General features: G+C 39.0%; 1 protein-coding gene and 1 non-coding gene across 3 annotated transcripts in view; one reads left to right on the top strand and one right to left on the bottom strand.

Annotated features, from left to right (window-relative positions):
- Positions 1-6,859: 6,859 nt before the first annotated feature.
- The window catches only part of CASP8AP2 (caspase 8 associated protein 2), a 33,433-nt gene continuing 12,491 nt past the window's right edge, over positions 6,860-27,801 (top strand). Inside the window, exons 1-5 of one of the 2 annotated variants that reach the window (XM_055433336.2) lie at positions 6,860-6,934; positions 17,409-17,491; positions 22,750-22,818; positions 26,239-26,339; positions 26,902-26,976. In XM_055433336.2, coding sequence (XP_055289311.2) covers positions 17,437-17,491; positions 22,750-22,818; positions 26,239-26,339; positions 26,902-26,976 — 300 coding nt within the window. In that variant the 5' untranslated portion in view covers positions 6,860-6,934; positions 17,409-17,436. Of the gene's footprint in view, positions 6,935-10,717; positions 10,749-17,408; positions 17,492-22,749; positions 22,819-26,238; positions 26,340-26,901; positions 26,977-27,801 lie in introns of those variants that run through there. The other variant, XM_055433335.2, reaches the window with a different exon arrangement.
- Positions 25,917-25,980, bottom strand: LOC129561381 (U7 small nuclear RNA). The gene has a single exon (XR_008686992.1). It is a non-coding gene; the product is annotated as a U7 small nuclear RNA (small nuclear RNA).

The raw sequence follows: 27,801 nt of genomic DNA, 5'->3' as shown, positions 1-27,801 counted from the left end.
GAGCGGCAGCAGCACACGTGGGGGGAGCACGCGGCGCTCCGCGTCATCAGCCCGCGACCGCGCACGCCCCGCCTCCTCGGCACCGGAAACGCGGGGGCGTCAGGATCTATATAGTTCCGGCAGAGACTACCAGAGGTAGCTTTTGCTGGTGGAGGCTGAAGGTTACAGTGATGGTAGATCCGGCGACAAAGAGTGGCGTGACAGCAGTTCAGGAGAAGCTACGGGGCCCCTAGGGCCGTGTGCCTACGATCCTCAGCGCGCCATGCTTCCTTCTGCCTCAGCAGGCAGAAAGATCAGCTAGGAATGAAAAGCAGATTTACCGCCTCTAACCCATCAATTCCCATTTTAGACGGTTGGTCTGTGGAAATTCACACACAAGTGTAACAAGCATATATAGCCCTCGCAGCAGTCTTATTATAAATATTGGATGTAAGTGTTAAGATGGGTAATAAAAGAAACATTCACATGTTGAGATACAAAAAAGTCATTTTGGGTTATACATGAGTTAAGGTGAATTTTATGTTAAAGAAAATAGCCTCTTTGTGGCCTATCAAACATAAATTGTATATGTGCTTTAATTATTAAAGAGAAGAGCACACTGACAAGAAGTAAAGAATGTCTATGTTAAAGGTTAAATGCCTTTCTTTCTGGGAGGCTAATGCTGCTCCTACTTTGATGACTTCCTTTTCCAGGTGCCAAGGCCATGTAGACTCTCATATACTTGCTGGTGTGTGTGTGTGTGTTTTAAACCTTGAAGAAATGTAATGTCTCTGTGTGTGTGTTTTAAACCTTGAAGAACTGTAACCCTGTCTTATTTAATGTTCTTTGTTTTGACAAGATATAAAATTGTGCTGGAACCCATGATTCTCACAGAGTAATCTGGGAAGCTGAATTCTGGGCTAGTCCTTAGTTTGGCTGAAATAAAACTTGTTTCTATTCTTATTATAGATTATTGATTATTTTCATTGATATGGGAATGAAATAAAGTATGGTATTATAGGACACTGAATATTCTGAAGGCACTGTGAAGAGTGGAGTAGAAGAGTACATAAAATTAAAAGTGCATTTATGTCAAATTCATTCATGAACAAGTCAAAATAATGACAAAGTCAGACCAGTGGTTGCTTTTGGGGCTATTGACTGAGAAGGGCCTAAGGGAACTTTGTAGGGTGAGGGAAATATTTCATTATCTTCCCCTGTGTGGTGGTTACTCTGATAGATACAAAAGCCATAATTTATTTGCTTTTTTCTTTAAAATTGAGGATATATGTCAAAGTATTGTGTTTCAAGGTTTTCTCAGGTGGCTCAATGGTAAAGAATCGCCTGCCAACACAGGAGGTGGGGTTCTGATCCCTGGGTTGGGAAGGCCCCATGGACGAGGAAATGGCAATCCACTCCAGTATTCTTGTGGAGAATCCCACGGACAGAGGAGCTTGGCAAGGTACAGTCCATTCGGTCACAAAGAGTTGGACATGACTGAGTGACTGGACATGAATGCACTGTATTCCAAGTTTCCCTGGATTTCCCGTTCTGGATGGATATATTACTTTGAAATGCAGATAAGTTTACCATATTCATAGACCTTTGATTTTAAGTTTTAAAGACAGAGACATTGACCAGTGTTAAAAGTATTACAATGTTTGAAAGAACTTGAGGTTTCACTGCATGTTTAGGTACTTATGTAATATGGAAGAATCTTTTTTATTCTATTACAATTTAATCATAAAAGAGATGTTGCCTGTAAGTTTAAATTATACATGATGGTCCATCTCTGGTAACCCTGCTTCCAGGTAATGAGCATTAAGCTAAGATACTGTTGTTTAGCTCATAGGAAACATCCTGACCAGACTTACTTTTGAATGATTATAGAGAGGAAGAAATGAACACATCCTCTCCAGAGGCTGATGGGAACCAGGAAGTGTTTGACTTTACTCCCTCCCCTTTTAGTATAAAAGAAGCCTGAATTCTAACTCAGGCAAGATGGTTCTTTGGGGCATGAGTTCACCATCTTCTCTGCTTGCTGGCTTTCTAAATTAAGTTGTTATGTCTTGCACCAACAACTGGTCTCTTGATTATTGGCCTGTCATGTGGCACAGTAGTATGAGCTTAAACTCAGTAACCCTTAGGAATGTTTTACTTGTCAGTTTTTGTGTTTGTCCTACAAGTATGAAGTGTTTAAAAAACAGATCAAATGCATTACATTTATAAATGGGGTTTAAAATACTGAAAGGAATTTAACTATTTGCTGTAAATGGGATCAATTACTAATTTAAATTCAAACATTAAAGTCTCTCTGGCCTTCCATTCTCATATTTCATGTAACAATTTTAATAAAACTCTGCAGTTTTGTTCTGTCGTTGCCATAACTGTTCCAGTAATCTGATTCTTTGTAACAAATTATTACCTTAAATTATACTGACTTAAAACACCAACTATTTTATGTGTGTATGTGCTAAGTCACTTCAGTCGTGTCCGACTCTTTGCAGCCCTATGGACTGTAGCCTGCCAGACTCCTCTGTCCATGGGATTCTCCAAGCAAGAATACTGGAGTGGGTTGCATGCCCTCCTTCAGCAGATCTTCCCAAGCCAAGGATTGAACCCATGTCTCCTGCATGGGGAGGCAGGTTTTTTACCAACGACTAGCACCACCAATACTTTATAATAGGGAGGTTCAGGAATTTGAGCAGGGCTCTGCTGGCAATTCTTGTCTTCCATGGGATATTGACTGAAGGCATTCAATTTGAATGCCCTCAAATTGTACTGAGCTAGTCAATGGCTTAATCTGGTGGGTCCAAGATAGGTTCACTCATACATCTTGTATCCTGGCAGGGATGGCTGGAAGGCTGAGCTCAGCTGGAACTTTAAGTTGGAATGCTTACATGACAATTTGAAGTTAAGAAGAAGTGGCAAATAATTCCCAGTCATCTTTATTTACCATAGCTGATGCACTTTTTGAGATTTCTAACAGAATTTTCCAGAGCACTTTCATTTGAATTATTTGAGTAACAAAATTTTTATAATGCTAACACTGGAAATGTTAACCCTAGCCTCTTAACTACATTCAGGATACTGAGTATCTTGCACTTGTTCCTTTGGATAGATTCCCCCTCTTTCTCTCCTTCTTCATCCTCCTCTCTGCCCTTAGGTGCCAACCTGTTCAGAGTACAAGGAGTCTGAGTCTTAGGTGTGTTCATGACATATTGCAATCAAGGTATTATTGCTTCCAAACACTTTAAGGAACAGAAATAAGGAATATGTATTTTAAAAAATCATGAGCTCATGCTGACATTTCCAATTCATGTAAAATAGTGTAAGTTTTCACCCCTAATGTTTTTGATTTTATCCTTGGATCTCTTTTCTCTTTCAATAAATATCTTAATTCCTAAAAATATTAAAATATTACATATTTCTTTATTCCAAAAGATACAAAAATAGTTTCAAAATTACAACATTAATACTAACAATAAAACTACTGCATGAGTTATAAGATTTCTTTGCGGTTCTTTTTGTCCTTAGAAATATATCCCACTCATGATATACAGTCAGATCACTGAATTCATATGTCACTTGAAATAACTGTTTTGTCTATGTTGTTATATTTCTTGTTTACACAGTTTCATTATTTAGATTTATTTTCCATTTTAATGTTTTTTCTTCCTGATTTAACTCATTTAATATATGAAACTCTTCTATAGTTTAAAAGTTTATAAAAAGGCAAACTTAACACCAGTCCATTCTAAAGGAGATCAATCCTGGGTGTTCATTGGAAGGACTGATGCTAAAGCTGAAACTCCAATACTTTGGCTACCTCATGCGACGAGTTGACTCACTGGAAAAGAGTCTGATGCTGGGAAGGATTGGGGGCGGGAGAAGAAGGGGACGACAGAGAATGAGATGGCTGGATGGCATCACCGACTCGATGGACATGAGTTTGAGTGAACTCCGGGAGTTGGTGATGGACAGGGAGGCCTGGCGTGCTGTGATTCATGGGGTCGCAGAGAGTCGGACACGACTGAGCGACTGAACTGAACTGAACACTTTAAATAGGTAAAATACATGGTATGTGAATTATATCTCAATGAAACTGTAATTAAAAAAAAGGGAGAAAAGCCATGTATATTTCCATACATATATTTTGCTTGTTTTTGCATAGCAACACTTGAAGGATTAATTAGAACCTAATAAAAAAAAGGTACTATATGGTACCTGAAGCCACCATTTAATATTTTTATAAGGACATAATTTTTTATTTAAGTAAAAATACTGAAATGGTGGCTTCTGGTTCTGTATGGTACCTTTTTAAATTAGGATCTAATTTACCCTTCAAGTGTTGCTATATGAAAACAAGCAAAATATATGTATATTCTTTTTCTAATTCTTTCATTGTACTTTTATCCCCCTTAACACTGTATCTCCTAGTTACATAAACATCTTCTTCAGAAATTGCTTTTACTTTAGCAAGATTTCCAATTCTGAGTTCAGACTCCATAAAGGATGTAACTGTTTTACACTACTCCATTTCCCTAAGAAAAATATTGATTTCTTCAGTTGGCTTCTGTAAGTTTACCACATTGGCAATGAAGTCTTTTGAAGCAAATATTTTTACAGGTAGTTCCCACTTCCCAGCCCCGCCTTCCTTGCCAGGGCTTGCAGAATCTTAATTGCAAGATCTTAGTTCTCTCCCTGACCAGGGAATAAACCCAAGCCATAGCAATGAAAACACAAGAGTTCTAACCACTGAACCACCAGGGAATTCCCCAAGTAAATATTTTTAACCCAAATACTACTTTCTGTTCAATGTAAAGTAAGAGAGTACCAGTAACAATGAGAGATTTTGTAAGGCTTAAATTATAAGGTTATTCTTTTCTGGAAGATAATTTTGCTGAAAACCTTTATTTCTGAGGCACGTATGCTGTGTTCTCAATACTTTTTTTTTTTGATGACTGCCATCAAGTACTCATGCTGAAAACCAGTATTCAACTAGTTGCTATGTTTTATCACTTTCATCTCCTAAATAGTCTAAAATCAATTCCCTAGGCTACCTGCCATCTCCCTCATCTCTGGATCACTGCAACAGCATCTCAAAATCCTCCTTCTCAAGGCCAACAGAGCTTCAGTTCAGTTCAGTTCAGTCGCTCAGTCGTGTCCAACTATTTGCTGCTGCTGCTGCTAAGTTGCTTCAGTCGTGTCTGACTCTGTGCGACCTCACAGATGGCAGCCTACCAGGCTCCCGCGTCCCTGGGATTCTCCAGGCAAGAACACTGGAGTGGGTTGCCATTTCCTTCTCCAACGCATGAAAGTGAAAAGTGAAAGTGAAGTCCAACTATTTGCAACCCCAACTATTTGCAATCACAGCATGCCAGGCCTCCCTGTCCATCACCAACTCCTGGAGTTCACTCAAACTCACGTCCATCGAGTTGGTGATGCCATCCAGCCATCTCATTCTCTGTCATCCCCTTTTCCTCCTGCCCCCAATCCCTCCCAACATCAGAGTCTTTTCCAGCAAGTCAACTCTTCGCATGAGGTGGCCAAAGTATTGGAGTTTCAGCTTTAGCATCAGTCACAGAGCTTACTGAACGTAAATCAGATCACCAGCACCCCAAGCTTTAAAACCTTTGGTGGCCCGCCCATGCCTCATCTTTAAAAGTAAATTCCAAGCTCTTCGACAAGTTCTTATGGGGCTTCAAGGTTTGACCCAAGCTTCTCTCTCCAGCCTCACCTCACCATTTATGCTCCAACAACGATGTATGCCTTGTGATTGAACACCCTCTACCCTCCCAGTTTCCACTACCTGGAAAGCTACCTGGCTAACTTCTCTTCAGAAGCGACGGTGGTTAGGGGAGAATCTAGGAAACCAGTATTCTTCCAAAATATATTCACCCAAATGAGGACTTTTTGAAAAACTTTAAAATATACAATAAATTGTTAATGACAGACGCAAGTTGTTAAAATGGACACACAGGAGGAAAGGACTAGGGATCAAGATCATATCTCTAGATGAGGTATTAGCGGAAGCTGGCTTTATTTCCCCACCGGTCAATGGCTCAGGGCCATACTCTGGGGGTTCACCCTACAGGTGCCTCTGATGCCCTCAAGTTCTAAGAGATAATTCTGGTAGCCTGACTCTAAAAGGCACTCCTCTCTCAACCATCCCACTTGCCTGGTATCCCTTCGATACCAACTCCCCGGGGTAAACTGCTTATCCTCCAGTCAAGAATCTGAGGGCAGTGCACAACAGGGCTTACTCATCGTCATCACTTCAGCGCCCCGCACCTGTCTAGCACGCGGTTGGCAATCAGTCGAATTAATTGAACAAAGAACCACATAAATCAGTCGAATTAACAGAACAAAGAACTAAGTAAATGACAATGCCTTCTCAGCGAGTACTTCTTTTCCCTTTCATTAAAGGGCCTCCCTGGTGGCTCAAAGGTTAAAGCGTCTCCCTCCAATGCGGGAGAGCCGGGTTCGATCCCTGGGTCAGGAAGATCCCTGGAGAAGGAAATGGCAGTCTACTCCAGTACTCTTGCCCGGAGAATCCCGCGGACGGAGGAGCCTGGTAGGCTACAGTCCACGGGGTCGCAAAGAGTCTGTCACCTCTGAGCGACTTCACTTCACTAAAGAGCTCCTAGACCCCGCCCTATCTCAGCCAAGGTTCAGCCCCTTCCGTAGCGAAGCCCCGCCCCTTTCCCCCGCCAGGGCAGGCCCCGCCCCTTTGCCTCAAACGCGAGTTTGGCGCCAACCGTGTTTTTTTTAATCCCTCCCAAAGGCGGGAACTATTAATGTGCGCCGAGGACGTGCTTTGCGTCCGATCCGATTGGCCGTGGGCGCTCAGTCCCGCCTCCGGGTGCTAACAGAGAGTTGGCATTGGTGGAGATGCCAGGGAGACCAGGGCGTCCAGAGAGGATCCCAGGTTGCTTTGGGCCAGGCGGGGCGGGTAAGTTCTTGTGGGGGTCCGGTCTGCGCGGAGCTTCTGTGAAGAGTTTGCATGGCGCGGTAGTCCTCTTAGAGGAGGCTGACTGCGTCCGGGGAGCCAGGGAGTTGAAGGGAGCAGCGGAATCGGTGGGGGTTGGCGTGCGTCTAATGTCCGGGGCCCCCAGGAAGCCGCGTTCCTCGGATGCAGCTTCTGGGCTTTCACTCCAGATCCCTCTGTGGTCTTTCGAGAGAATTCGGGAGGGGGCGGGGGCGAGGACTAGCGCAGGTAGGAATTTGTCCTTTCGACCACTCTTCCTGCCCCTCCCCTCCAAAACCTATCTCTCCTTGGAATTGCCTTTTCAACCATTCTTCCTTCCCCTCCCCCCACCCAAACCTATCTCTCCTTGGAATGTACTTGTTCGGATGCGATTCTCTGGAGGAATGGGTCTTTCCTGTGTCTGGTGATCATTGGATGTAGTTTGTTTCGGCCACTGTTATATCCAGAGAAGTTGTTTACCTTAATCTCTACAGGTATGAGAATATTTTCCTAACACAGAGCAGACCCTACATCAGATGTGAATGTATAATTCTTAGAGTCTCAAGATTTGCGCTTCAGACATCAACTTGCCATTGATTCTGATTCTTCCCTGCTCTTTCCCATTCTTCACAGCTCCAGCTCCAAACCTTGTCTGTATTGAAGGCTCCTCCCCCATCTCATTCAGGGCTCTTTTGATTGGAGGGGGTACAGAGGCCTTCAGGGGAAGAACCCCCCCCCACCCCAATTAGTTTCAGCATTTCTTGCCATTTTGCAAGAGATCACCCATTAAAATTTTTTTTTTTATATTCTCTCTAATGAATATTCTTGGTTTTGTCATCTGGCATTAGAGACAGCTGGGTTCTAATCTCAGGTCTCCCTTTACCAGCTGGTGCACCTTGAGGCAAGTTTCTCTTATCTATTTCTGCATCTGTAAATTGGGAAAAATAATAGTCTGTACCTCATAGGACTTTGGGAGGATATAAGATAAGTTAATAATGTATTTAAGAGCATTTAGGTCAGTGGCTGGCACATAGGGTACAGTATATATGGTATTTGTTACTCTTTTCCCTTACATCATTTTAGGGATCTTGTTGTTTTAGATTAAGCCTTTCCTGTGAACCTAAAAATGCCCTTTCCCTCTCCCCTGACTCTTTGTCTACAGATATTTTTGCTTTTCTCTACAAATGTTAATTTCATTCCCTTTATTTTTTTTTTTAAAGGAAACCTCCTTCAGACTGTCTCTTAAAGACATCCTATCACAAAAGGCTCAGTGATGCTTCTCTCATCTGCTTTGCCTTCACATCTGAATTCATTGGGATTGTTCCCCAAAAGATTATGAGTGAGCTTGCAACTCTTTTCTTTCATCATTATGGTTCTCAACTTTAAAAAGTTTGCCTCTACATTTTGGTGCAACTCTCCTATACAATTCTTATTGTATATTGAGACACTCATTTGGAGAAAGATGACAGCAAATGTGAAAAATCCTTCTTCCCAAGAGATACTGATACATAATTCCTCCTCTTCTGTTTCCTGTCTTCCTTTTCAAGAGAATCACTGGTCTTTGCAACTTCAAGGGTGATCTCAGCTATAGCAGTTATGTCTTTTTAATTGATGAAGTATAGTTGCTCTACAATGTTGTGTTAGTTTCTGGTATACAGCAAAGTGATTCAGTTTTATATATTCTTTTACTCTACATATTCTTTTTCATGTTATTTTTCATTATGGTTCATTATAGGATATTGAATATAGTTTGCTATGCTATAGGACTTTCAGTTCAGTTCAGTTCAGTCGCTCAGTCGTGTCCGACTCTTTGCGACCCCATGAATCACAGCATGCCAGGCCTCCCTGTCCATCACGAACTCCCGGAGTTCACTCAAACTCACGTCCATCAAGTCAGTGATGCCATCCAGCCATCTCATTCTCTGTCGTCCCCTTCTCCTCCCGCCCCCAATCCTTCCCAGCATCAGAGTCTTTTCCAGTGAGTCAACTCGTCACATGAGGTGGCCAAAGTATTGGAGTTTCAGCTTTAGTGTCAGTCCTTCCAATGAACACCCAGGATTGATCTCCTTTAGAATGGACTGGTTGGATCTCCTTGCAGTCCAAGGGACTCTCAAGAGTCTTCTCCAGCACCACAGTTCAAAAACATCGATTCTTCGGCGATCAGCTTTCTTCACAGTCCAACTCTCACATCCATACATGACTACTGGAAAAACCATAGCCTTGACTAGATGGACCTTTGTTGACAAAATAATGTCTCTGCTTTTTAATATGCTGTCTAGGTTGGTCATACCTTTCCTTCCAAGGAACAAGCGTCTTTTAATTTCATGGCTGCAGTAACCATCTGCAGTGATTTTGGAGCCCAGAAAATAAAGTCAGCCTCTGTTTCCACTGTTTCCCCATCTATTTGTGATGAAGTGATGGGTCCGGATGCCATAATCTTAGTTTTCTTAATGTTAAGCTTTAAACCAACTTTTTCACTCTCCTCTTGCACTTTCATCAAGAGGCTCTTTAGTTCTTCACTTTCTGCCATAAGGGTGGTGTCATCTGCATATCTGAGGTTATTGATATTTCTCCCGGCAATCTTGATTCCAGCTTGTGCTTCCTCCAGCCCAGCGTTTCTAAATAGTAGCAATTATGTTTTGTGTTCTGTGCTATATACTGTTTAGACATCTTGTCCCGAACGTCCTATAGATAATTTGACATGTCTTCTTTGGTTCTCCATTTCAGTTAAAAGCATGACTACCTTGTTATTGAAGCTAGGAACTGGAGAGTTGTCCTTTCGCAAATTGGGATTTTGGTTATTTCAGCAAATATTTTTTTATTACCTACCAACATGTCCAGCTCTGCTGAAAGCTGGGGATACAATGATAAACAGCACAGGCCAGGGCTTGGTCTTGCTGGAGCGTGTAGTCTAGTGGATGAGACAAATATTTCTCTAGGAATCCCCCCAAAATATAATCATAAACTGAAAAGAGGCCATGTAGTGAAAGGACACAGTGTTATAAGAATATTTAACAGATGATTAAATTTAACAGGGGCTTCCCTGGTGATTTCGACAGTGAAGATATGCCTGCAATGCAGGAGACCCAGGTTCGATCCCTGGGTTGGGTTGAGTCATGTATGACTCTTGGCGATCTTGTGGAGTGTAGGCTATCAGGAGTCTCCTGCATCTCTTGGATTGCAGGTGGATTCTTTACTGCTGAGCCACTGGGGAAGCCCTCAAGCCACAGTATCAAGAGGAATTGAGTGAAGGAGGGCAGTGAGAAAAGAGCACTCCCCGCTGAAGCCCTGTGGTGGTAGGAACAGACTGTGTTCAGGAGCTGAAGGAAGGCCCTTATGATCAGAGCAGAGACTCCTGGAGAACGGGGGAGAATGGTGCAGACTAACACTGCAGCTTCCCCAGTGGCTCAGTGGTAAAAAGTCCGCCTGCAGTGCAGGAGACTCTGGTTCGATCTCTGGGTCAGAAAGATGCCTTGGAGAAGGGAATGGCAACCTACTCCAGTATTCTTGCCAGGGGAATCCTATGGACAGAGGAGCCTGGCAGGCTGCAGTCTGTAGGGTCGCACAGAGTCAGACATGGCTGAAGCGCCTGGGCACACAGCACACAACACTTAAAGGAGTGGGCAGAGGCTGGCTCACTCAGGGCTTTGTAAGCACAATTGTGACAAATTTGTTTCCTAATCTAGGATCAGCTGGAAGCACTGAAGAGTTTTAAAGGAGGGAACATGATCATATTTCCATTTTGAAAAGACAACTCGAACTGTGGTTTTGAAATGGGCCATACTGGGTGCTTGAATAGGTGCGTGCATGCTAAGTTGCTTCAGTCGTGTCCGACTCTCTGTGACCCTGTGGACTGTAGCCCTCCAGGCTCTTCTGTCCATGGCACTCTCCAGGCAAGAATACTGGAGTGGGTTGCCATTTCCTACTCCAGGGGATCTTCCTGACGGGATTGAACCTACATCTCTTATGTCTCCTGCATTGGTAGTCTTGTCTGACTCTCTGTGACCCTGTGGACTGTAGCCCTCCAGGCTCTTCTGTCCATGGCACTCTCCAGGCAAGAATACTGGAGTGGGTTGCCATTTCCTACTCCAGGGGATCTTCCTGACGGGATTGAACCTACATCTCTTATGTCTCCTGCATTGGTAGGCAGGGATCTTTACCACTAGCTCCATCTGGGAAGCCCGATACTTGAATACATTTTTCCTTAAATCATTTTGATTCTATCACTGAAATCTCTGAGGTCTGATTCTAATCTTTGTTTCCACTGTTAATAACTTAGTCACCCCTCGTTGTCTCCTGTATGTTATAATAGCCTTTGCTATCTACCTCGCTACTAATATTTTTTCAATACTCTTCTTGCTAGAGTTGACGGTCTGAAATGCAGATTTTTTTTCTTTGAAATGCAGATTTGATCATTATATTTCTTGGCCTTAAAAGCTTTTAGTGGTTCCCTCATTCTGTGGTTGAAGAAGTCCAAATATTTCACCAGACTTTCTAAAACCTCAGTTCTCACATTCTATTCTGTGGGTATTCAAACCCAGGCTTGCTTGTGAACTTATTGATAGATGTGGGAAGATGGTGTCAGGAAATGTGTTTGCACGCAGGAATCCAGTTTCACTGAACCTTGGGATTTTGGAAATCTTGGGGTAGTGAGTGAGAGGGTCAGAAGTGTAGGTGCCAGTGTCTGTGTTGACTTTATTAGTAGGTGTTGGGAAGTAATGCGAAGTTTTTGAGCAGGAAATGAGATGAACAGGATTGCTTTGGAAGAACTAACTCAACAATTGTGGGTAGCATGTGTTTGTAGAGCAACGATAACTAGGTAGCTATAGTGGAGGTGGAAACAAATGTCTTCAGCAAGAACAAAGAAAAAGGGAGAAGCATCAGTAGGGATGCTACTCAAAGAAACAGCAATATCAGGAGGTGACAGATGCTGATGGAAAGATTTTTTTTTTTTTTGGTTTGGTTTTGGGCTTGGTGAGCTTGGACTTACAGGAATGTATTTATTAAATTTAGCATCTTATTGCTGACTCTTGGTTTGTATTTTAGTACAGACAGTTCCTGGTTTTCAGGTACTGAAGGAGCAGCAGAGGAGTCTGATCTGGTATCCCTGTTTTTTGCAGCAGCTCTTGCTCTCCATCACAACTTCTTTGTGTTTGCCTATCAAATGTTGAATCCAGACTTTGCTTTGCAGTTGTAGAAAATAAGACTTTGAAGTCTAGGAGCTTGTCACCTTAGGAGAGTATTCAGATACATTTTTACAAGGGCCGAGTAGCATTTAGAACTGGTTAACGTGTTATTAAATTGTAACTACAGCTCTGTGAAGTCTTCCCTGTGAGCTTTTCATGATGAATAAGACTAAGGAGTCTTTTGAGTGAGAGCCAGTGAATAAAGTGAGCTTTAGTTAACAGATATAGATATATTTTGGTCAAGGGTCTTTTGGTTGATTTCCTTGTTTACTCAGCACACCTTTATTTTCATGTTTATGTATTAAGTGCTGAGAATATGGAGAATTCTAAAACTTGATCTCTGCTTTCAGGTTACTCATATTCTCTCTAACTGCTGTCCAGTACAGCAACCTCTAGCCACATATGGCCATTTAACTTTGTTTTTTTTTCTCTTGGCCATGCTACACAGCTTGAGGGATCTTAGTTCCCCAACTAGGGATTGAGCTCCCGTGCCCCCTGCAATGGAATTGTGGGGTCCTAACCACTGGACCACCAGGGAACCCCATCTTTAACTCTTAAGTTAATTAAAACAAGCTACAATTTAAACATCAGTCTCAGTGTGTTAGGCCAAATAATGGATTCACCAATATGTCCATGTTCTAATCTTAGGAACCTATGAATATGTTGCCTTACATGGCAAAAGAAAGTTTTCAGGGAATTCTCTGGTCCAGGTTAATGGATAAGAGTGTTAGAATTCAAGGTATGGATATTACGTGTGCTTATTGCTCCTTTGCTGGTGGAGCAAAGAAATATCAATACATGTGTGTCTACTAACTCATGTATATACATGTACCTATAATTATTTCTATATCTAATCATCTGTATCTATGTTGAGTTAAATGTATGTTCTTGCTGATGTCTTCAGCTATAATCTATTACCACAGGGGTCATTTTTAGTATGTTCTCTTGCTTTTCTGTAACCTTCTGCTTCAGTAGCAAGAAACCTGGCTCTCACTACCACCCATTGATTAGATCATTCAATTCCAATATACATATATAACAGATCGGAACTATTAATTTGTACCCTGGTGGGAAGCAACTTCATTAGCTGGAAGACAGTGCTTATACTAATTGAGATTGTAACGCTACACCATCTTCCATTTGGCCAGATAAATCTCACTGTCCTTAGTGTACTCTTGTTTTTGTTTTTTGTTTACTATCTTGCTGGATGCAGTTGGCTAATACTTTTAAAAGACTGTTTCTGTGTTCATAAGAAAGATTGATATATAGTTTTCCTGTCTTGTAGTTTTCCTATTTTGTCCTGTCTTTGCCCAGTTTTGATGTCTAGACTGTACTAACCTTATAAATCTTGTCTGTCAACCTTTCCCCCCCATTTGTTGTCTGAAATAGATTTTATCTCTTCTTTGAAGGTATGATAGAATTAAAAGTTTCTTTATGAGTAGATTACTATATTGAACTATTTAGTCATTATTTAATCATCCTAGATTAACTACTGTATTTCATTATTTAAAAATGTGGTCATATTTTCTGTTTCTTCTTTAGTCAGTTTTGACAAGTTACTTTTTTCTAAAAAACCATCCGTTTCATTGAACTTTCAAATATATTTTGTTAATAACTTAATCTCTGCTATATGTGAGGCTGTTGTGCGTGTGTACTCAGTCGTGTCCAACTCTTTGGGACCCCGTGGACTGTAGCCCGCCAGGCTCCTCTTTCCATGGGATTTTCCTGGCAGGAATACTGGAATGGGTTGCCATTTTCTTCTCCAGGGGATCTTCCTGACCCAGGGATCGAACCTGAGTCTCCTACATTGGCAGGCATGTTCTTTACTGCTGAACCACTGGGGAAGCTCTTGTGAAGCCGTACTCCTTTTCTATTCCTAATGTTTGTTCTTTCTTTTTCTTTGTTAGTTTTGCCAGGTATATGTCTATTTGATTTGTCCCTTTAAAGAGCTAGTATTTATTTTTATTCATCTTTAGAGCGTTTGTTTCTTTTCATTAATTTATGTTTTTTGTGTGTTTCTTTCCGTTTGCTTTGTTCTTTTTGTTGAGTTGGATGACTTAATTAATATTTTGTATTCTTTTTCTGTAAATTTATTCAATACTATAACTTTTCCTCTAAAAGTACTATTTTTGTTGTACCTCACAAATGTTTTGTAGTATATTCATTGTTAGTTCTGTGTGTTTCCCAATTTCCATTAATATTTGTTCTTTGCCCTATGTTTCTGGTTTTCGAAAGTAATTGGGAAATTTGAAAATGCACTGTTAATTTCAAATTTTATTAATAAAAGCATATCTGTGAAATTTGTTGAAACTCACTATTACAATATGTTGTCCGTTTTTATAAATGTGCTTGGAAGTAATATAAGTGTAGTATTTTAGGTAATATAAAAATCATCAGATCAGATCTGTCAATTTTGTGTTCAGAGCTGTATCTTTAAATCTCTTTTAACTGCTCGATTAGCAGAATGTGTTAAAACCTCTCTTGTGATTGCCTGCAAGTATCAGACAAAGGCCACATGGTAGCTTTAAAAGAGAAAGCGTATTAGAAAGAATTGTTAACAGTGAGTTGGAATAACTGGGAATTGGTTAGTAAAGAGTTAAAGATAACCCTAAGAAACAAGGAGTTGCGGATACAGGATCAGCCACTACCTTTAGGGTTGAGATAGATCATCCAGAGAAGACCCATCTCCCCATCATTGGAAAGAGTGTGGCCCAGGCTGACTGAATGCTGGAGAAATTGCTAAGGGCCTTGCTGGTGACAGTGCTTTGAACCTAGCAGAGGAGGTGCATAGGGAAGCCCCTAGATGCTGCTGGCTGTTGGGTGCTGTGGGATCCAGGAGTTGGAGAAGCTGCTCTCTCCATAAGCCTAGCAGGAGAAAGCTGTGTCCTGCAGGAGTCCATTGTAATTGCAACCTTATGTATAGGAGGCAAGCATGTAGAAAAATTGTGCCGTTGCAGAAACCTAGTGCTGGAGAAGCTGTGTACTGTGGGTACTGAATGCTGGGGAACGCTGGCTCTGCAGGAACCTGGCCAGCCAGACACAGTGAAAGTAGGAAGAGAAACCCCCTTCCTATCCAGGGTCCCGTCAGCCCTCTCTACTGACAAAACTGTACATAGGGCTAGTTAGCAAAGGAGAAATATTTTCAAGGCCTACCTCCATTATCACACAAGGGTAGATAGGGAATAAAGAGGCATCATAATTGCCACAGTTCCTTTAACTTTATATATATAAATAATTCTCAGAAACAATTATAAATCTCAGAGACAATTTTGAAGATCTCTTAGTGCTGCATCTACTGTGACTAAGAAATGAGCAGTCACTTTTCTCTTAAATTTTAAAAGTAATTTAAAAATATATATTTTATTTGGTGGTAGGGGCCTAGAAAGTAAGGTTTGCAGACAGTGATTCCATAAACAATTGGAGAAAAGTTTAAGACAGGTGAGGGGCAAGAACTCAGGATTTTTTGAATCTCTTTTATTTCCCAATTTTAAATAACCAAGACAAGTAGAATCTTTTTTTTTTTTTTTAATTTTTAGAGTAATAACTGCCAATAGTAAAAACTGATACTGTGAAATGATATGCAGTGAAGGCTTTGATCTATTTGATCTGTTTAACCAAGTCATCAGATTAGTTGGTCACCATTTTGTGGGGGAAAAAAAATCCATTTGAGTGATGCTCCCTTCAGTTTGCAGCTAGTAGTAGGTTACTGCCAGGAAACCTGTGAGTTTCTTCTCCATCAGTTGGGTGCTGCTTTACCAAGAGTTAGTTGTGTTACTTGCCAAATGTGATTATGCCATTTTTGCCTTTTGTAATTATTGCACAGCTATAACAGAGTTGATTAATACATTAATACATATACCTTGATTTTATTTAAAGGCATAATATATAAATTATATCTCTTGTGGTAGAATCGTGACCTTTTCTTTGAGTATACATCCAGTGATTAGAGCTCTGACTTCCTTGCACACCAAGAAGATGTTGCTTGGGATTTCCAGGACTGTTTTCATTTGAGTAACAAATTCTATACTTCTGAGTCCATCTGAGTACAGACTAGATTTTCTCTTCCGGTATTATGGATTATGTCACCCTCACTTGATTTGACAGCAATTGTAAGTGTCTTGCTTCTCACCTTTTAGACTTTCTAAAACATTCAGTTTAGTTTTCCCTGGGAAATAGCTGAACAGTAATCTCACTCCAGTATTCTTGCCTGGGAAATTCCATGGACAGAGGATGCTGTCAGGTTATAGTCCATGGGGTCGCAAAGAGTTGGACATGACTTAGTGACTAAAACAACAACAACAGTCATACTTAGAAAAATAAGGAAATTAACATTGGATTTGATAATAGATGCATCTGGTTGTTGGTAGGTTATCTCACTTGGTGAGAGCAGAGGTATACAGGCACAGATACCCTTAATAACCCCAAATAGCCATAGTGGCCATAGTTCATTGACTGTGGGCAACATTCATATATCTTATAGGCAGAATGGAGAGTACCAGTTAGTGAATGTCAGATAAGTCAAGATATTTTTTAAACTGCTTTGGATTCTTATGTTGCTTCCAGTCTCGTGCTATATCGAATATTCCTGTATATACATTTTTTAATCATGTGCTTGATATATCTATAGAGCAAATTACTAGACATGAAATTGTTTAAATTGCATTTAAAAACTTGATAGCTGTTGCCAGATTACCTCCTTAGAGTTTGTACCAGCATACGCTCTATGTATGAGAGTATGTGTGAGTATTGTTTAGTTGCTAAGTCGTATCTGATTCTTTTGCAACCCCATGGACTGTAGCCTGCCAGGCTCCTCTGTCCATGGCATTTCCCAGGCAAGAATCTAGGAGTGGGTTGTCATTTCCTTCTCCAGGGCATCTTCCTGACCCAGTTATCAAACCCACGTCTCCTGTGTTAGCAAGCAGACTCTACCACAGAGCCACCTGGGAAGCCCATGAGAACTCACCATATATTTGCACTTAGTATGATAGTTTGCTTATTTTAGTATAAAAGTTAATTTATGTTTTGGTCTACTTTATAAAATTGGCGTCAGTTACTTTGTGATATGGCTTAACCATAACAGCAAGTTTAAGATTTTTTGTTTTATAGTTTTAGCTTTTAGAAAATGCCAGACATTAAAAAAAAAACAAAAGAGCAGAGTGAACACTGTCATTGTGTCCAAATTTGAAAGTTATCTTTTAACTTAAAGCTAGGTTTAGTCTCTGAATTGTGAGGTTGATTTTAACAGCGGAGAATATTTCTATTTAATACCTTAGATGGCGACTATCAAAAAGAAATAGGATCATGGCAGCAGATGATGACAATGGTGATGGAACAAGTTTATTTGGTGTCTTTTCTGGTAAGAGCTCATTTTAATTGTTTTTCTAAATTTATTTAATTATAAAGTCATATATTTATTCTCATTGATAACACTGCCATTATCAACTTTTTCTCCCCACATGTAAATGAATACAATGAAGTGCTTGGCAAATAGAAAGTGCTTAGTAAGTGAGAACTTTCTTATTTTATACTTTCAGGCCTCTTAAATATAATAAAATTAACAACTTTGACAGTATAAGCAGTAATGATTTTTTATTGTCATATGAAAAAATATAAGGGAAAAAATATAAGTAAAAAAGCTGGCTTAAAACTCAACACTCAAAAATGAAGATCATGATATCCGGTCTCATCACTTCGTGCAAACAGATGGGGAAAAAATGGAAATAGTGACAGACTTTATTTTGGGGGGCCAAAATCACTGTGGATAGTGACTGCAGCCATGAAATTAAAAGACGCTTGTTTCTTGGAAGAAAAGCTATGGCAAATCTAGGTGTGCTTGTGTGCTAAGTTGCTTCAGTTGTATTCAACTCTTTGCAACCCCGTGGACTGTAGCCCACCAGGCTCCTCTGTCCATGGGATTCTCCAGACAAGAATACTGGAGTGAGTTGCCATTTCCTCCTCCCAGTGATCTTCCCAACCCAGGGATGGTACCCGCATAGCTCCTGGTTGTCCTGCGTTGCAGGCGGATTCTTAACCATTAAGCCACCTGGGAAGCCTGCCAAACCTAGACAGTATATTAAAAAGCAGAGACATCACTTTGCCGACCAAGGTCCATATAGTCAAAGCTGTGGTTTTTCCAGTAGTCACGTACAAATGTGAAAGTTGGACCATAAAGAAGGCTGAGCACTGAAGAATTGTTGCTTTCAAACTATGGTGCTTTAGAAGACTCTTGAGAGTCCCTTGGACAACAAGGAGATCAAACTAGTCAATGCTAAAGAAAATCAACCCTGAATATTCTTTGGAAGGACTTGATCTTGAAGCTCCAATACTTTGGTCACCTGATGCAAAGAGCCAACTCATTGGAAAAGACCCTTTTGTTGGGAAAGATTGAGGGCAGGAGGAGAAGTGGGCGGCAGGATGAGATGGCTGGAATGGCATTATCGACTCAATGGACATGAGTTTGAGCAAACTCTGGGAGACAGTGAAGGACAGGGAGGCCTGGTGTACTGCAGTCCATGGGGTCACAGAGAGTTGGGCATGACTGAGTGACTGAACAGTGAACAAGGGGAATTCCCTGGTGGTCCAGTGGTTAAGACTTGGTGCTTTCACTGATAAGGTGTATATGTGTGTGTGTATATATATATATGTGTGTGTGTATATGTATATACACATACACACATATTGTAATGCGTGTACACACACACATATGTACATGTTTACATATACACATGTACATGTATGTGTATGTGTATAATACATGTATATGTACATACATACACATGTATACATATACATACATATACATATCAGAGAAGGCAATGGCAAGCCACTCCAGTACTCTTGCCTAGAAAATCCCATGGACAGAGGAGCCTGGTGGGCTACAGTCCATGGGGTCACTACTAGTCAGACACGACTGAGCGACTTCACTTTCACTTTTCACTTTCACACATTGGAGAAGGAAATGGCAACCCACTCCAGTGTTCTTGCCTGGAGAATCCCAAGGATGGCGGAGCCTGGTGGGCTGCCGTCTATGGGGTCGCACAGAGTCGGACACGACTGAAGTGACTTAGCAGTAGCACATATACATACATATATATACATACATGTGTATGTATTTATAAGTATGTATATGTATACATGCGTATATGGTGTATATGTATGTATATGTGTGTATGTATATATGTGTGTGTATATATACACACACACATATACTATATATATACTTATCATATATATATATATATATATGATAGATACTTGTTACTCCTGAAATTGATATTTCCAGTAAACGGAGTGAAAGTGAAGTCGCTCAGTCGTGTCCAACTCTTTGCGACCCCGTGGACTGTAGCCCACCAGGCTCCTCCATCCATGGGATTCTCCAGGCAAGAATACTGGAGTGGGTTGCCATTTCCTTCTCCAGGGGATCTTCCCGACCCAGGGATCGAACCCAGGTCTCCCACATTGCAGGCAGACGCGTTAACCTCTGAGCCAGTAAATGGAGTGGTACTTGCTTATTGTTGTTTAGGGAAAAATTAACAGTCACAAATAGATTAGTTTGAAAGAGATAGCCGAGACCTAATAATAAAATAAGCTCATAAAATGGAAACATTTTTAGTAATATACAGATTTTAAACTTCCAAATCCTGACATAACATTTTAGTTCTTTGGTCTTATTTATAATTATGCTGACAGTCTCATTAAATTTTTTGAGGATATAGTTGTATATTAATTGATCAGAATTATGAATGCTGTAGAATGAAAAGGGCAGTTGTAAAACATGTCTAGTAGGATTCCATTTTTGCTTGATGGTGGTTTAGTCACTAAATCATGTCCGACTCTTGCGACCCCATGGACTGTAGCCTGCCAGACTCCTCTGTCCATCGGATTCTCTGGGCAGGAATGCTGCAGTGATTTGCCATTTCCTTCTCGGGGATCTTCCTGACCCAGGGATCGACCCTAGGTCTCCTGCATTGCAGGCAGATTCTTTACCAACTGAGCTATGAGGAAAAATATGTTTTAAAAAATAATATCCATAGACTTAAATAGATTCACATGGAATATGGCCATCATAACCACTCTGGATAGCATTATTTGTTTTTTGGTGTTATTTAATTATTTTTGCTGATGTTTTTTCAAATTGTTATGCTGCTATATATTTGTCTTACGATATTTTTTCTTTGAAAAATTCTAAACCAATAGAAAAATGGAAAGTATAATGACCACCTTTACTTTTCATTTCGATTCATAAGTATCACAACTGTAACTCTTATTTTGAAGGACAAAACTGTTTTGTTATTCTCATTTGTTGGAAATAGCTGTTTTCATTTCTGTGTATTGGTCTCTCTCAAATTTTTGTCCACATGCATACATTGTTTGATAGTCACACACATAGTGTACATTTTTATTTTTACTAGTTAACATGATTTCACGAACATTTTTATTCCTATAACATTTTTGTACTTGTCTTTTATTATATCTGTAATTTCAGACTTACAGAAAAGTTGCAAGAATAAGAACATGCAAGGAACCTTTTACCTGTGCCAGTGGCTTTAACACTGTGCACATACTTTTTAATTTATACACATATATGCACACAGTTTTTTCCTGACCTATTTGATAACTGGTTGTATACGTTATGGTCCTTTACATCCAAATACTTCAGTGTATATTTCACGAGCAAAAGTTGGTTTTCTTACATAAAGACAGCATAGTCATCAATTTCAGTAAATTTAACACTAAATAATTTTTAGTTGTTTAATAATTTTTAGTTAACACTAAATAATTTAAGACTAAATAATTTTATTTAGTCTACCATCTTTATACCAGTTTTATCAGTTAATACAATAATGTCTTTTATTGCTGTGATTGGATTTAGACCTATCATTTTAAAAGTTTAGTTTGTCTCATCAATTTTTTTCCTTTCTGATTTTCTTGCCTTTTTCAAATATTTGAATGTATTTTAGAATTTCATCCTGATTTACAAATTAGTTTTTTGGTTATACCTTTCTGCACTGCTTTTTACAATTGGTTGCTCAAGGGACTGCAATATATGTCTTTAACATTTTATAGTCTAGTTATTAATATGTAAGAATCTTTATATAAGATGTAGAATCATGTACATATAGTTGCATTTGACCTCTTTCCATCCTTTTATGTTAAAGATGTCTTAAACCCCGTGATATAATGCTGTAATATTTATTTTAGCCTGTTTTATGTATCTTAAATAAGCTAAGAGGAGTTAAAACCAATTAAGGTAAAATATTAGTCTTTTGTATTTACTCATTTATTTACCATTTTTGTCCTTATAGTATCCTCTAGTATCGTTCTAGCATCACTTTCCTCCCCATTGTCTCTTTTCTTCTGGGACTCCAGGTATATAGTATGTGAGAACTCAGAATATTCTATAGGTTAGTAAGTGATTTTTTTAAAAATATTTTTTCCTCTGTTCTTGCAATTGGATAATTTATTGATCTGTCTTCAAGCTCACTGCCTCTTCTGTTGAATCTTTTTACCTTAGGTATTGTAGTTTCAGTTTTAGAATTTTCATTGGTTTTGGAGTTGCTTTTATTTGTCTGCCAAGATTTCCTTTGATAAATTTTGAATTGTGTTTTGGACATTGTAAATGTTCGAGCTACGTGATTCTGTTATATTTCTCTGAAAAATGCTAGTGTTTCTAATTTTGGCAGGCATTTATCTCAACTGAACTTGATCTTCTGTCTTCCCTGTAGTGAACAGTAGTTGAAATCTCTCTTTAGCTACAGATTAGCTGGACACCTGGGAGTTTTAACCTTTACTTGTATTTTTCAGGTTTGGGCACAATTTGGGGAGTCCTCTGTGGCTCTTTGGATTTCCTCTTTCTAGTTGCTGTTATCACCCCCAAAGTTTTTTCTCTAGTTCTTCAAGCTATTAGGACTGGAAGTGTCCATCTGAGTTTTTCTGCCTACTGTGGCTCCAGCTAGGGCTTATCCTTGCACAAAAACTTGTAAATAAAAAGGGGGTAGGAATTGATTGCTTCTTGTAGGGGTCATCGCCTCTCCAGTTTTTGCCTGCTTTGGATTGCTCTTTAGTTCTTCAGATAGCTTTTTTTTTTTAAATTTAGGTATAGTTTACATATAATACTACAGTAATTTCAGATGTACAATAATATAATTCCATATTTGTATATATTGTAAAATGATTGCCACAGTAAATCCAGTGATAGAGCATTAACTAAAATTAGCTTTTAATATTTTGTTTAGAGTTTTTATTTTTGCAGGAAGATTGTTCTGATACTGGATTGGGAATCTTCTTACTAGTAAGGTTTTTTTAAAAATATAGATTTGTTTAATTTTAACTAGTATGGTTTTGAAAGTGAGTTTTTAAGTCTGTATCTATATACTGGATGTTACTGGATTGGGAATCTTCTTACTAGTATGATTTTGAAAGTGAGTTTTTAAGTCTGTATCTATGTACTAAGATGTGTATGTTTATAAGGATGTACAAAAGCTTCTAAACAGTTTTCTTTTTTGGCACAACACTGATACTCTTTTTTCTGGTCCTTCAGAGTAGAAATGGAAAAACTTCACAAAGTACATAGAGTCAGTTTTAACCAGTCTTTGATTTTTTTTTTTTTTCCAGCTTCGCCTCTTAAAAATAATGATGAAGGTTCTTTGGACATATATGCTGGGTTGGACAGTGCTGGTTCTGGTATGTAAATTCTATAAAAAAATACTGTATCATTTTGTTTGGTCAGTCTGTTGGAAGTGTTTATTTTGTTGTTACCGGTTCCTGGCATAACTCATAGCTTCTCAACAACTTGGCTTTTCTTTGAAGTGATTATACTCCGATAACTATTTTTTACCCAAATCTTTATCAGTGAAAAAATTAGCCCTTAGGTTTGTTTTTCATCTGGGTGTCAGATTTAATTGGACCTTATGGAAAAGTATTTTGTACCATTGAAAATACAGCTGTTAGTGGTGACTACGTATAGTACCTCACACACTGTTACAGACTACATGATATTAGAACTTTTAAAAAGGGTAGGTACTATATGTATTTTCAAATGAATCAGTACGAGTATAATATGCAGAGTCTAATGACCTAATTGAGAAAACTTTTCTGCAATCAGATTTTTCAAAGCTTCGAACAAATATGGTCTTTACATCTGATTTGTTGACAAATTTGTTTTAGGTAAAGTGGTTCTCCTGTTCTAATCTGAAATTAGTATAGATTTAGATGAAATACAGGAGATGGGGCAACGTATAGCTCTTTCGGTAGAGGTAGACACTATATCAAAACGCTTAACATGTATATTTTTCTTTCTTTACTCTAGTCTTATTGAGTTATAATTGACTTATAATATTAAGTAAGTTTAAGATGTATAGTGTGTTGATTTTATACACTTAAATATTGTGAAATAACTACCACCATAGCATTAGGTAACACCTGTATAGCATCACGTGATTACCATCTCTTTAAGATTACTCTTTGCATGAGGAATGCTGGGCTGGAAGAAGCACAGGCTGGAATCAAGATTGCCGGGAGAAATATCAATAACCTCAGATATGCAGATGACATCACCCTTATGGCAGAAAGTGAAGAGGAACTGAAAAGCCTCTTGATGAAAGTGAAAGAGGAAAGTGAAAAATTTGGCTTGAAGCTCAACATTCAGAAAACTAAGATCATGGCATCTGGTCCCATCATTTCATGGGAAATAGATGGAGAAACAGTGGAAACAGTGTCAGACTTTATTTTTTTGGGCTCCAGAATCATTGCAGATGCAGATTGCAGCCATGAAATTATTATGATTATTTTTTTTTCTGCCCTCGTGGAATTTTATTCTATTGAAAAGGCATACATTGTTAAGGAAAGAGTTATCCTGCATTATCTATATGAATATAATGAAGAACATATAAACAATTCTGTATAATGTATGAATAAAAATAATACAAACATGACTGTGTACTCAGAAAAAAATCAATTCTAATAAAAATTGTGCATATCTTGAAAGATTCTTCAGACTATATGAAAACTCAGTTATACATTAAAAGCTTGCACATAATAGCCATGAAATTAAAAGACACTTAACTCCTTGGAAGGAAAGTTATGACCAACCTGCTGCTGCTGCTGCTAAGTCACTTCAGTTGTGTCCGACTCTGTGCGACCCCATAGATGGTAGCCTACCAGGCTCCCCTGTCCCTGGGATACTCCAGGCAAGAACACTGGAGTGGGTTGTCATTTCCTTCTCCAATGTGTGAAAGTGAAAAGTGAAAGTGAAGTCGCTCAGTCATGTCTGACTTATCATAGCGATCCCATGGACTGCAGCCTACCAGGCTCCTCCATCCATGGGATTTTCTAGGCAAGAGTACCTAGATAGCATATTAAAAAGCAGAGACATTACTTTGCCAACAAAGGTCTGTCTAGTCAAGGCTATGGTTTTTCCAGTGGTCATGTATGGATGTGAGAATTGGACTGTGAAGAAAGCTGATCACCGAAGAATTGATGCTTTTGAACTGTGGTGCTGGAGAAGACTCTTGAGAATCCCTTGGACTGCAAGGAGATCCAACCAGTCCATTCTAAAGGAGATCAATCCTGGGTGTTCATTGGAAGGACTGATGCTAAAGCTGAAACTCCAATACTTTGGCCACCTAATGCGAAGAGTTGACTCACTGGAAAAGACTGATGCTGGGAGGGATTGGGGACAGGAGGAGAAGGGGACAACAGAGGATGAGATTGCTGGATGGCATCACCGACTCGATGGACATGAGTTTGAGAGAACTCCGGGAGTTGGTGATGGACAGGGAGTGCTGTGATTCATGGGGTCACAAAGAGGCAGACGCGACTGAACTGAACTGAAGATTACTCTCAGCAATTTTTGATTATGTAAAATAGTGTTATTAACTATAATCACTATGCCGTACATTATATCCCCAGAACTTAATCGTCTTATAGCTGGAAGTTTGTACTTGTCCACAAACTTGGAAGAGTTTGGTCAATATCTCTTTTTCCCCACCCCCAGCCCTTGGTAACCATCATTTTTAGTCTCTGTTTCCATACATTTCAGTTTTTAAGTTTTTTTTACATTTTGTTTTCTTTTTGGCCCCTCTGCTGGGCTCATGGGATTTTAATTCTCCCGTCAGGAATGGAACCCGTGCCCCCTGCATTGAAAGCATGTAGTCTTAACCTGTGGACTGCAAGGCATTTCCCTTTATTGAAATATAGTTGACTTACATTGTTTTGTTAGTTTCAGGTATACAATAAAGTGATCAGTTACATAGATAGATAGAGATATATTCTTTTTTTGTATTCTTTTCATTATAGGTTATTACAAGATATTAAGTATGGTTGCAGATTTTAAATTCAGGTTTTTAATTCGAGTTGATTTCCGTGTGTGCTATATAAATATAAGGGTCTACTTTCTTTTGCTTGTGGCTGTCCAGTATTCCCAGCACCATCTATTGAAGGGACTATCCTTTCCCCATTGTATATTCTTGGCTCCTTTGTCATAAGTTGGGACCATATAGGCGTGCCTGCCTGCGAAGTCACTTCAGTCGTGTCTAACTCTTTGGGACCATATGGACTGTGGTCTTCCAGGCTCCTCTGTCCATGGGATTCTCCAGGCAAGAATAATGGAGTGGGTTGCCAAGCTCTTCTCCAGTGGATCATCCTGACCCGGGATCAAACCTAGGTCTCCCGTGTTGCAGGCAGATTCTTTACCACCTGAGCCGCCTGTGTACATGCTGCGTTTATTTCTGGGCTTTCTGTTCTGTTCCACTGATCTCTGTATCTGTTTTTTTTCCCCCCATGGGGGTGTTTTCCAGTGTGAACTGAAAAACCTGCTAGACAAATTGTAAAAGAGCTGTAGCACTTATGTATTTGTTCTTATTCCTATAAAAATATACTTTTAATTACTACAGTGCTGTATTATAGTTTGAAATCAGGAAGTGTGATGCCTCCTCCTTTCATCTTCTTTCTCAAGATTGCTCTGGTTATTTGCAGTCTTGTGGTTCCATACATGTTTTAGGATTGTTTTTCCCATTTCTTTGAAAAATGCCATTGGAGTTTTGATAGGATTTTATCGAATCTGGAAATACTTATTTTAATGGAAGTGTTTCTTGTTTGTTTTAGACAGTGCATCCAAATCCTCTGTACCATCCAGGAATTGTTTGGATTTATATGAAGAAATCCTGACTGAAGAAGGAACTGCAAAGGAGGCAACATATAATGATGTATGGATTACCAGAATTATGAACGATGGTTACTTTGTGCTTTGATATCTCGTGAAGTGCAGGCACTGGCTAACTTCTGAATAGGCATTCTATGTTTGAGAAGTAGCTCTTAGACTAAAAGAATATTTACATCAGTTTCTGCCTTCAGATCTGCTTTAAAACAGTGTCTTCTGAATGTTTGCCTAAATGTAATTATAATTTTGCTTGATTAAATTTAAGTGTTTAAATATATAAAATCTCAACAGGTAGATCAGTGTGATAAAACATGCTGTCTTTTCATGATTTGTACTAAATTATAAAGTGTCCCAAGACTTCATGCAGGCAAATTTCTTTCTACCTTATTTGGATTTAAAGGTTGGAGACTGAATGTGAAACTAAAGAGAATAACATAATTGGCAGGCCCAACTTTAGAAACCACTAATCGAACTAAATACCTGTTAATAGAAATAGACCTCATTTACTCTACTTTGTGAGTTGATTTACAAAGTTTTAAATATTTTGAAATGCCATTTAAGTTAAGAAAATAATTTAAAATGATGCTTGATCTTTTTGTATTTTACAGTTGCAGGCAGAATATGGAAAATGTCAGCTGCAAATGAAAGAGCTGATGAAAAAGTTTAAAGAGATACAGACACAGGTAGAATTATAATGAATATTTTATTTTTGCCGTATTAGCCTTTAAAATTTTAGTAAAATTCTTTGTTAGAAATTAAAATGCGAAAGGGTTGACAGATTATAAGGAAACTTTTTTTCAAAGTATTATGTGAAATAGCAAATCTGGTCAGATATGAATTATTTCCAGTGTCAATGAAACTGATAAAACTGCTTGATTTGTTCAGTGATATTATCCAATGATTAAATAACTGTTGCCAGACTAGTTAATAGTTAAAGAATAGAAATTTTTGATTGTATCAGACGGTTAAAAAGAATGGCTTGAGGAGCCAAGATTTAGAAAGACTGATGGGGGAAAATGGTGGTGACCTCACAGGTTTTGCCAGAGTGACTTTTTTTGTTATTGTGCTGCACAATCAGGAATGTCCTCTTCTGATTTTTATTTTTTGGTAAAGTTGTTTCTCTTTCTTTTCCCTTTCTCCCAAAGAGCCAGTCAGTCCTCAGTTCATTCTTTGTTCACCTAAGAATTAGTATATTAGTTCAAGTTAAACCTCCAGTTATTAAATATAACACAAATTTTGTCATTTCCAAAATAATGACCCAGGCAGAACTTTTTTCATTTTGATCCCTCTTTTAAATTGTTTCATTTTAAATAGCGTTTCTTTGGTGCCAGTTTCTTCTCTGAATCTCAACTCTCCATTTGTATAATGAGCATCACTGTACTCCTATGACTATTATGAGAATTTCATAAGATAAAATAAGTCATGCCTAGCTTGTAGCATTCAGTAATCAATAGCTATTATAAATAGTGGTTTATTCCATAGATACATACTTTACTGAATATATTTTA

Source organism: Moschus berezovskii, chromosome 10 (assembly GCF_049115385.1).
Source record: "Moschus berezovskii isolate FMDL1 chromosome 10, NW_MosBer_1.0, whole genome shotgun sequence".
Taxonomy (NCBI): Eukaryota; Metazoa; Chordata; class Mammalia; order Artiodactyla; family Moschidae; genus Moschus; species Moschus berezovskii.
This window is presented reverse-complemented; position numbering and strand designations above follow the sequence as displayed.